Source organism: Panthera pardus, unplaced genomic scaffold (genome assembly GCF_024362965.1).
Source record: "Panthera pardus isolate Hobbes unplaced genomic scaffold, ASM2436296v1 HiC_scaffold_10, whole genome shotgun sequence".
Lineage (NCBI taxonomy): Eukaryota > Metazoa > Chordata > Mammalia > Carnivora > Felidae > Panthera > Panthera pardus.
Genome location: NW_026526655.1, coordinates 70,327,767 through 70,339,849, shown reverse-complemented (window position 1 = coordinate 70,339,849; position 12,083 = coordinate 70,327,767). Strand labels below are relative to the sequence as shown.

General features: G+C 34.8%; 1 protein-coding gene across 7 annotated transcripts in view; it reads left to right on the top strand.

The window, feature by feature from the left end:
• SLC4A10 (solute carrier family 4 member 10) overlaps nucleotides 1-12,083 on the top strand; it is a 294,893-nt gene that overhangs the window by 98,366 nt on the left and 184,444 nt on the right. For all 7 annotated transcript variants that reach the window (XM_019457640.2, XM_019457673.2, XM_019457667.2 and 4 more), the window contains one exon: nucleotides 7,302-7,383. In XM_019457640.2, the coding sequence (XP_019313185.1) occupies nucleotides 7,302-7,383 (82 nt within the window). The remainder of the gene's footprint in view (nucleotides 1-7,301; nucleotides 7,384-12,083) is intronic.

Here is a 12,083-nt window from a genome sequence, read left to right as displayed (position 1 = left end):
TGTATATGTAGATGTTTATCCTCTTCTTAGAATTAATACTAATTGATATCACAACTCTCTAGTATGTCAGTGAAACTATCAGGATTTGGGGTGGCAGGAGTGGAGAAGGGTATTGATGAAGAGTTATAAATGTTATTATCTTAGGATAAAGCACGGATAACTACATGAATAGAGACCAAAAATGACCCTTACTTACACTAAAGTAGAAAACAACTTAATATTTATAAAAAAAAAATCAGCTAGAGGGGCGCTTGGGTGGCTCAGTCAGTTGAGCATCCAACTTCAGCTCAGGTCATGATCTCACAGCTCGTGGGTTCGAGCCCCACGTCTGGCTCTGTGCTGACAGCTCAGAGCCTGGAGCCTGCTTCGGATTCTGTCTCCCTCCCTCTCTGCCCCTCCCCTGCTCATGCACTGTCTCTCTCTCTCTCTCTCTCTCTCTCAAATATAAATAAACATTAAAAAATTTTTAAAAAATGTAATTAGAAATGGTCTTAGAAATCATGAAGTTGATTTTTAAACTCATCTTATTTTTATTTTCTTTATATTTGTTTATGTCCTTTAGTTTCTTGGCTTGGGATTCCTTCTTGCATCGGAGACCTTTTTTCTGGGGTCATTGGTTTTCTTCCTAAAGTATATACTTTGAAATTCCATTACAAAGGATGCCTTGGTGATAAATTCTCTCTCTGTTTGTCAGAAGGGTGTTTCTTGAATGATAATTTAACTGGGTATCCACCTCTAGATTTATAATGATTTTTCCTTAATATTCTGAGGATTTTATTTTACTGTCTTCTGGGGTCTATTTTTATTAGTTTGTCATTCATTTGTAGGTAATCATTTTTTTTTCTCTTCTTGCTGTAACAATGTGTCATTCTGCAGTTTCACATGATATGCGGAGGTGTTAATTGTTCTTTAATTATCCTGTTTGTGATTCATTGTGTTTCCTGAATCCTGTTTTATCAATTCTGGAATTTTTTTACCTATTATTTTCAAATAGTACTTCTTCCTCATTTTCTCTATTCTTATCTTCTGGAAATCCATTTAGGTATATGTTGGACTTCATCGTATTATCCTCATTTTAAAACTTACCTATTTCATGTTTTTTTCATATCCTTGTCATTTTATGCTATGTTCTGTGTGATTTTTTTCAGATCTTTTTGCCTGTTCCCTAATTCTTATATCCTTTGTCCAGTCTACTGCTTTGCCCATCTTTGGAATTTTTAACCTTAAGGAATATATATGGACATATATATATATATATATATATATATATACACACACACACACACATATATATATACGTATATATATATTAACTGTATATATATATATACTGTATATATATATACATATATATATTAACTGTATATATATATATATAGAGAGAGAGAGAGAGAGAGTTTTATATAAATATATGTGGAGTTTTTAAGGATTATATATGTAAGTACATATAAGTATAAATATAAATGTGTATATATATAAATATACATAGTTTATATGTGTATATATATATAAATTTCTAATTTCTAGAAGTCCTACTTTTTTATATCAAGATTTTCAAACTTGGGGTGTCCGAGTGGCTCATTTTGTTAAGCATCCGACTTTGGCTCAGGTCATGATTTCACGGTTTGTGGGTTTGAGCCCCGCCTCTGGCTCTGTGCTGACAGCTTGGAGCCTGGAGCCTGCTTCTGATTCTATGTCTCTGTCTCTCTTTGCCCCTCCCTCTATCTCTTTTTTTCCTCTCTCTCTCTCTCTCTCATAAATAAATAAACGTTTAAAAAATTAAAAAAAAAAAAAGATTTTCAATCTCATCCTGGGTTTTAGAGGTTTTCTTTCCAGACATTTGGATTGTTAGGAGAACAAAATCAGTAGTTCCGTAATTTATTATCTAGTCAGTCTTGCTCTGGGTTCAACTAATACCTTTCACCCTTATTCAAATAAGTAGTCTCTTGTCTTGATACTTGCAACTGAACTTCTACTTTGTCCTCTTGTCTGCCTGGAAAAGATACATTGATCTTTTAAACATCAGCTCACATGTCTTTTTTAATGGAGTCTTTACTTTCTTGGAGAAAAATAATAACTGTTACGGTTGAACATCCCCTGTATGAATTTAATAATGCCATTGTGTGTTGTACTGAAGGTGAAGTCTATAAGCTCTTTGAGGGAAGCAGCCATGTCTCATTTATTTCTGTGGCCCCAGTGATACAAATAATAATATAAATAACAATGAAAATAAATAACATTTTTTGAGAACTTGGTGAGCAAATTCAAGACCAACAGATTATAATGGCTAATGTTAGAGAAATTACTGCCTGTGTTCTCTTCTAGAATTTCTATGTTTTCATGTCTCACATTTAGGTCTTTAATCCATTTTGAATTTATTTTTGTGTGTAGTGTTAAAAGGTGGTCCAGTTTCATTCTTTTGCACATAGCTGTTCAGTTTTCCCAGCCCCACTTATTGAAGGATAGGTTGCTTTAAAAAAATTAATATGATAAATAGTCCAGGGAAGAATATTGAAATGAAAATGAACTGCTCTGTCTTTTATTAACTCATTCTCAAATGAGATGAGAATTATCAAAAGGACATGAAAAGTTTGAGTTGTTCTGCTCATGGGATTAACTGTTAGATTTTGATAAAATTAGAAAAGTTTGTTTCTGTGGATATTGTGCTCAAGAGTTATGGTAAATCAGGAAAAAAATGCATTTTTGTACACTCATAGAGAGCTTAATGATATTTACAAACAATTATAGAAGAAATTGTTGATATTTTTTCCTAAATATTTTAACACGTAAATGTGCTAGCCCATGTTAATTGCTCTTTCATGAGAGACTGTACTGGTTCAAGGTCACTTCGAATATGAGAGCTGAGCTAGAAAGCTCTTTTTTCCATTATTGCTCTCTAGTAATTGTTCAGTAAAAATAATAACAGCAAACTAATCCCTTTAAAGACTTTCTTTGGAGGTAGAAATATTCCCAATTTACATTTACATACATTTGGATTCAACACAAGTGTATTAAGACACTTCTAACATTAAGGTTTAGAAGTAATCAAATTGTAGAAAATTATAAAATGTATTTGGTTATGTCAGTTATATGGTGTTTGCTCTTAAAATAGTTGAATACAAGTTCAGTTTAGTCATAAGCAGAGTTTAACTGGAGAGGATCTTAGATAGTACTATTTGTTCCTTCTTTCTTGGGAAGGCATGGAGAAAAGTACTTAAGTGGAACTAGGAAAAGCAAACCATTACTCTCTTGTTGGGAAAAAAAAATGAAAATAGTTCATCAAAAGATATATATGTAATTATATAATGTGTCCCTACACTTAACATGACAGAAACTTCAAAAATTAAAATATTGATTTGAAAAATATAGTATTACTATTTGTTCATTTAGTTAGAGGCCTATGTAAATGGATTTAAGATGTGATTTCTGTGTGAACTAATTGCTGTTACTCTGTCCCAGGGTCATAGTCTATCCCAGTGTTTTTCAAATAACAGGTCATAACTCATTTTTTAAAAAGTTTATTTATTTATTTTGGGAGAGAGAGAGAAAGAGAGAGTGCAAACAGGGAGGGGCAGAGAGAGAAGAAGAGAGAGAACCTCACGCAGGTTCCATGTTGTCAGCCAGAGCCCACGAGGGGCTCAAACTCACGAATCGCGAGGCCCTGACCTGAGCTGAAATCAAGAGTAGGACCCTTAATCGACTGAGCCATCCAGGCATCCGTACCACTAATTTTTAAGTACTGAAATAAATTTAATGGATAGTGACTAGTATTTTTAAATGAAACAGAATATCCTGGAATAGAAAATATCATACCACATTGTTTATAGTAAGGGTAAATGTTGGTTTGTGAAACTTTGTTTTGATAACATATATATGAATATGTGACTGTGTTGAATATATATTTCTCACTATGGGTCATGCCCCCCACCCCCAAATTTTAAAACATTGTCTTATACTATATACTGGAATAAATGTTTACCCAATAGTGTAGCAAGGGTAAATTGTCTTGAGAGGCAATGCAATAGATTTATGTGTTTTCTCTTGGTGCTAGACTTTGTTCTAAGTAAGTAAATACATATGGATATTAGGGTACATTAATGTATTGGATGTTCAACAAATCTAAAAAGGGTAGCAATACAAAATGAATTAGAAATGTTCTTACTGGTGTATTTGGGATTACCGCACAGTCTGGTGCCCAGTGTCACATGTCCCTGCATTGTCTTCATTCATCACACCCATGCTTACTTGCTCTTGGTCATAGGGAGGAAGGGGAGTACTCTGTTAAAAAGTCTTCAGTAATATTGAAATAATCTTTTGAACTATCTCCACAGTAGAGGAATTTCACTATATGTATTAGTATTAAGTTGTATCTTGGGAATTTTCAACCTAAAAGATCAGACATTTGACATTTGATTTTTCTATGGTCTATCTGGAGAGTATTTAAAGTTCTATGAAACTGCAAAATGAGTCACTTACATTGAGTTACGTTCATAGTCTAGCTTCAAGTTCTTTTCTTTCTATCAATGAAACGTTAAAATTAGGGCACTTCAGCTTGTAATTCATATTGTAATTAAATAACCAATTATTTCCTATTTATATTCCACTTCTACGTCTGCAAAATTTTATTTTATCTCAATATCCTAACATTAACTGTTCAGTAGAATTATCTTTTGTACGTGAATAGTATATGTAATGTATATAAGTAAGGAGAAAACTGTTTTGTATAAGTTGAAAATTGATTCAGGCCCTTGAAATAAGAATTGAATATTTTATATACAGGGGGAAACATCTGTATAAAACTTCCCATTATGCAATTGTTTTAAAAGGCTTCCACTGTAATATATGGCGGAATAATGCTTCTTCTGACCTCTGAACACAGATGCATGACTTAGCTTTTGGCATTCTTCCTAACACCCTGGAGGGCAGAGATATATTCCAATGTGACATATATTTGAATATGTCTTGAACAGAGGATAAATGTAATTTGTAAACATATCAGGAACAGATTCTAGAGAGGCTGCAATTTGCATTTGTCTAGTTCAGGAAAATTATATAAATATATAAGTCTTTAGTTTATCTATTGCTGTTTTGCTCAAACCAACAGATTTTTAAAACTTTGCCAAATACAGTAACAGTAGGCTCTGAATCATATCTTAATTTTCGTGTTTTCCCTCATTTGTAGTATAGGTTTCTTTCACTCTGATTTCAGGCACTGCCCTGACCTGTCTCAGCCCATGTTGTCTGAAAGACACAGGACTACAGACTATTAACCATGTTTTTCTACTGTGTGTCTTGATGCGTGTGAAGCATAGGAGAGCTGATCTTTCTACGTTGAATAGGTCCTTAGTCTGTAATCCTACAGTTTACAATACTGATTTCTAAAACATGGAGGCCAAATCTTTATCAAGGTTATGTATGGGAATTTAAAGCTTTCGAAGAAGAAACAGAAATCTTTAATTTTTTCTAATAGTCATATACTAGAACAGGCTTAGAAATACATGTTGGAAGATTTATTCATCTTTAGCCTACCTTTTTGTTTTCTTTCCTTTCCCTTCCTACCTCTTTTCCTTTGTGTTCAATGTTCACTTTTAAATTTTTTTTTTTTCAACGTTTTTTATTTATTTTTGGGACAGAGAGAGACAGAGCATGAACGGGGGAGGGGCAGAGAGAGAGGGAGACACAGAATCGGAAACAGGCTCCAGGCTCCGAGCCATCAGCCCAGAGCCTGACGCGGGGCTCGAACTCACGGACCGCGAGATCGTGACCTGGCTGAAGTCGGACGCTTAACCGACTGCGCCACCCAGGCGCCCCAATGTTCACTTTTAAAGCAATTTTTATACAGATATTCACAATCAAATAAAATGTGGAAATAATCTTTCACTTCATTCACTATTTTGTATTTTGTTCATTCCTGCATGGTTTAATGGATTATACTTTCCCCTCCCCCCCATTATTTCATTGAATACCAAATCAGTGAGTATATTGTTTTCAGCGTATGTACACTGCTCAGAAGAGAGAACCTCCATCCAGCCATTCTAAATAAGTAAAAGAAACTCCCCCAAAACAAAAAAAACCCAAAAACCTAAAACAAAATACAAAAAACCTTATCTCTCTCTATAGAGAGAGAGACTGTGTAGAGAAAGTGTAATGTAGAGGATTATAATTAAAAGTTTAGTTTGAATAAAATGCATTAGACTGAAGCAAAGTAATTAGAGTTGTAGTTTACCTAATAATTGCTGGTAATTGCTTTCAAGACATTAGATCCCCCAACCCCATTTTATTTTATTTTATTATTTTTTTTCAATATATGAAATTTATTGTCAAATTGGTTTCCATACAACACCCAGTGCTCATCCCAAAAGGTGCCCTCCTCAATACCCATCACCAACCCTCCCCTCCCCCCAACCCCATTTTAAATGGCAGTGAAATTATTTCACCTTGCCATAGCATTAGTGGCGTTAATACTAATGATTTCCATATTTTCCTTGCATAGTCCAAATGTCATCTTGTTAACAAGAATTCTTTATCAGAGATAAAAAAAAATGCATGTTACAAAATTGACAGGATAACTGTTTGTTTTCTGTTTTTCATTTCACTAACAAATGATGGCAACTGGAATGTTTGACTACCTTCGATTTCATGGAAAGTCAAATGACATTCTTCTCTGAATATGTGGTTAACTTAATTTTAATCTCCTTTTTAAACTAACACTCGATAATCAAATAGAAAGTTGTTTACATTTGAGTGATTGACTTAAACCCCTAAAATATTGGATTTAAATTATAGTTTATTTTCTGAAATTAAGGGAATTATGGGAATATATGTGCACTAGTCCACTTTTATCTGTGATTGACCTGAGGTCTACTATGGCCAGGAAGCAGATGATCTGCCTTCTGAGATACCATCAAAAGGTCAATAGTAGGCTAATGCTATGTCATAGTGCCTACATACATGATTCACCTTGCTTCATCCCATCACATAGGCATTTTATCATATCATGTCATCACAAAAAGGGTAAGTATAGTGCAATAAGATATTCTGAGAGAGAGAGACCATGTTCACATAACTTTTATTATAGGCTATTGTTATAATTGCTCTATTTCATTCTTATTGTTAATCTCTTACTGTGCCTTACTTATAAATTACACTTTATCATAGGTATGTATGCATAGCAAAAAACATAGTTTATATAGGGTTTGGTATTAGTGTGATTTCAGGCATCTACAGTGGGTCTTGGAAAGTATCCCTGTGGATAAAGACAAATGAAATGTCATTTAATCTTCTTTCTTCCCATTCTACAGAGAAATGATGAAGAGGCAGTTGTGGATAGAGGTGGAACTCGTTCTATTCTCAAAACACACTTTGAGAAAGAAGATTTAGAAGGTAAGGCCCTTCCCCCTTGGGATAGTTTTTGTTATGCTTTCTTAAAGTATTTAAAAGAGAAATATGAAGTTTGTCACAATTTGGAGAATTGTAAAAGTAGATATCAGAGTCATGGTGGCGGTGGTGGGTTGTGGATATGATTTCTTTAACGCAGCCTGAAATGCCACCAGGCAGACCTAAAAACAATGAGAAGTATCCATTCATCCAACAGACATGTAATGAATCTCTACTATACATATTCCAGACACTGTGTTGTATGCCAGTCTTTCCGTAATTATTGCTTCAGGAATTACTATCAATTGGGGAATGAAGAAAAAAAAAGTTATGACAGTCCGGCACATTAGGTGTTACATGAGAGGGGACAATAGGACAGGAAGGGCAGCTAGTCCAGCCTATGTTGTCAGAGTAAGTAACTTTCTTTCACTGAAAGAAAGTTAAAGACAACTGACATTCTAGTTTCACTCAGATATATGTGAGAGGTGGAGGCATCAATAGGAAGAAGATCAAATAAGTCAGCAGGGAGGTAGTATGGTCTGACAGTTCAGTGAATGAACTCTGAAACCAAACAGCACTGGATTAAATACGAGTTCTGCCCCTTATTTGCTATGAAAACTTCAGCCAGTTAACTTCTCTGCACCTCAGTTTTCTCAACTGTTAAGATTAGGATAACAATGATTGCACTCTGTGCTGGCAGTGTGGAGCCTGCTTGTGATTCTCTTGCTCTCCCTCTCTCTCTCTGCCCCTCCCCTGCTCACTCTCTCTCTCAAAATAAATAAATAAACGTTTAAACAGAAGATAGGGATAACGGCCAAGATATGGAAGCAACCTTACTATCTATAATACACAAATGGATAAGGAAGAGGTCACACACGTACACATACACACGCACATACGAATATTACTCAGTGATAAAAAAGAATGGGATCGTGCCGTTTGTCATGACATGGATGGGCCTAGAGGGTATTATGCTAAATGAATTCAGTCAGACCAATAAAGAATTATTATATGTGGGATCTAAAAAAATAAATGAATAAACAAGCAAACAAAAAACAGAATCAGAACTGTAAGTACAGAGAACAAACCGATGTCTGCAGAGATGGGTGGAGGGATGGGCAAAATGGGTAAAGGGGGTGGTAGACCTATGCTTCCAATTATGGAATAAGTCACAGGAATAAAAGGTGCAGAATAGAATAGGGAATATAGTCAATGATATCGTCACAGTGTTGTATGGTGACAGATGGTAGGTATACGTGTGAACATAGCATAATGTATAAATTTGTCCAATCACTATGTTATACACTACTGAAACTCATGTAACATGGTGTCAACTATACTCAAATTTAAAAAATATAAAATTTAAAAAATAAAGTAAGGGTAACATTAGAATATATTTCATAAAGTTCTTATGAGAATTAAGGGAAAAATACTTAGAATAGTGCCTGGCATAAGATTTACATTAAGTCTTGATAGTTATTACTACACCACAATTTTTTTTCAAAGGATTTTTGTTTATTTGTTTTTAATTTACATCCAAATCAGTTAGCATATAGTGCAACAGTGATTTCAGGAGTAGATTCCTTAGTGCCCCTTACCCATTTAGCCCATCCCCCCCTCCCACAACCCCTCCTGTAACCCTCAGTTTGTTCTCCATATTTATGAGTCTCTTCTGTTTTGTCCCCCTCCCTGTTTATATATTATTTTTGTTTCCCTTCCCTATGTTCATCTGTTTTGTCTCTTAAAGTCCTCATATGAGTGAAGTCATATGATTGTTGTCTTTCTCTGCCTAATTTCACTTAGCATAATACCCTCCAGTTCCAGCCACATAGTTGCAAATGGCAAGATTTCATTCTCTTTGATTGCCAATACTCCATTGTATATATATACACCACATTTTCTTTATCCATTCATCCACCGATGGACATTTGGGCTTTTTCCATACTTTGGCTATTGTTGATAGTGCTGCTATAAACATGGGGGTGCATACATCCCTTTGAAACAGCACACCTATATCCTGTGGATTAGTGCCTAGTAGTGCAATTGCTGGGTCATAGGGTAGTTCTAATTTTAGTTTTTTTAAGGAATCTCCATACTGTTTTCCGGAGTGGCTGCACCAGCTTGCATTGCCACCAACAGTGCAAAAGAGATCCTCTTTCTCCGCATCCTCGCCAACATCTGTTGTTGCCTGAGTTGTTAATGTTAGCCATTCTGACAGGTGTCAGGTGGTATCTCATTGTGGTTTTGATTTTACACCACAATTTAATGTACACTCCTTATTACTTCATTTTCATTTTTAACCAGAAATTATTATTAGTGAGACACAGGTATATGATATTTTTCATCTTTTGGTTAAAAAAGTAATCTTAAGTAAAAATAATCAGAGATAATTCTTAATAATCCACCACAGCTGAGAAGTAAGGGATCTTCCTCCTAGGAATTGTCAGGTAACTAAATTACAATGGAATTCATAGTTCTTAGATCTTATATTTAGCTCCAACAATTGAATAACAGGAGAATTGACATAATATTTAGAGTAAACTTTCAGCAAGTATACCTACTCAGTGCCTGACATTTTGTGTGGTGCACAGAAAATATGCAGGTCTGGGAAGGTTATACTTCCTGAGTGGGTGTAGTGATTTGCTATGCAATCTATTTTCATTACACAAATTAAAGGGAGCAAAAACTTGAAAAATCTAAATTGATAAAGGAGAATATAAAGATAATTTCTCCTTGGATTTGAAATGCCATTATATTACATTTTTCCCCAGTAGAATATTTACCAGCTACTAATGTCCTGTCATGAATTAAACCACACTTGTATTCACTAAGCACATTTAAGAAAACTCAGTAAAGCAGGAAGTTGGCCTAAAAGTATACTCATTGCAGGAAAAAACCATCTTGGGTTTAATGTTTGTGATAATCTGCACACAGATAATTGAAAGTTAACAGTTTAATAATTTATAAAAATTGCAGTGACATACTGGGGCGCCTTGGGTGGCTTAGTCGGTTGAGCTTTCAACTTCGGCTCATGTCATGATCTCATGGCTTGTGAGTTCAAGCCCCACGCCGGGCTCTGTGCTGACAGCTCAGAGTCTGGGGCCTGCTTCGGATTCTGTGTCTCATGGGCCTCTGTCTCTGTCCTCCCCCGCTTGTGCTCTCTCTCTCTCTCTCACAAATGAATAAACATTAAAAAAAAACAATTAAAAAAATTGCAGTGACATACTGAATGTTCCCTTTGGATGGAAAATACATACTACAAAAACAGAATTTAATAAGTTTATTTTAATTATTTTATCAATGTGTATTATATACATATTCTCTTACTTGGCATGGTATTCAGGACAGTGTGATTAAGAGATTTCTGATTGGTGAACACAACTGGGTAAGTCAGATTTTCTTCTCTTTACTGATATCTATAGTGGCCATTTTAATCCCAGAAGAGAATAACTGTGGCTAAGTCACTGGTGATCAAAATTAACATCACAGAGTGTAAATGTAACATTACATTTTAGAATCTTGAAATAAAATAGAAAAAACTTACTTATTTTGACTTTCTAAATATTTGTTCCGCTCCCAGACCATACTAAGTAGATAGACATCCTAGCATCTGAGGGTGCTATACAGGATTCTGCTGTGATGCACACAAAGAATCAATAGATCTATCAATGGTTCCCGGACTGATTATTCTGAATTAGAAAATAATGCAGGTGTAGTGTGTTGGATGTCATGGTTCAGGAAAAAATCGACTGGCAGCATAATATAAAATGGGTAAGGGGAGAGTGCCAGTTATAAAGATAGCATTGCTGCAGGTAATGTGGGTAGTAGTTTCTCCTTTGGTGTAATTAAAGAAAACGGCCAGAGCTCCACATTTTAAGAGCTTCTTTAGTGGGGCACCTGGGTGGCTCAGTCGATTAAGCGTCCAACTTTGGCTCAGGTCATGATCTCACAGCTGTTCGAGCCCCGCTTCGGAGTCTGTGATGATGATCAGAGCTTGGAGTCCATTTCAGATTCTGTGTCTCTCTTTCTCTCTGCCCCTTCCCCTTTCGTGCTCTCTGTCTCTGTCTCTGTTTCTCTCAAAAATAAATAAACATTAAAAAAAGAACTTCTTTAGTAATGTAGATAAAACATAAATAGATATTTATTTTAAATAAAATCGAGTTTGGAATTACAATTGAAGAAAAACACACAATTTATAAACTCTTCATTCAATTAAGATTTTAAATTTGAAAATTAGTGTTTATAGGATTTATATGTATGTAAGAGTTATTAATAGCTAATAGAATTACCAGTATAATGTAACATCCTGTGCACAGCTTGTAGAAATGCCAGGTGGTTAAAAATATCTATAAAGTCTCAGGTGAAATATGTTTAATGGAAATGATCACTTGACCATATTAGCAGCTTGGTATAGTATATTAGCTAATGTATTCACGTATATTATACATTTTGATGAATGTTATGTCAAATGTATAATTTCTCCCTTCAAATATGTTTTTGTTTTATGTGTATCTTGTACCATTTTTCCTCTCGTTTCCTATTACCTAAAATCAAGAGCATACAATTTTATTAGATTCTGTTCACATCCTGTTTTTCTACATCAGACAGTTAGTAAATTCTTTGAATCTATCTTCGGGGTGTCTCTTCTCATTTCTTCTTTTTCACTCCCACTGCCACTGCTCTTTTTCTTTCCCTCTCTGTATACT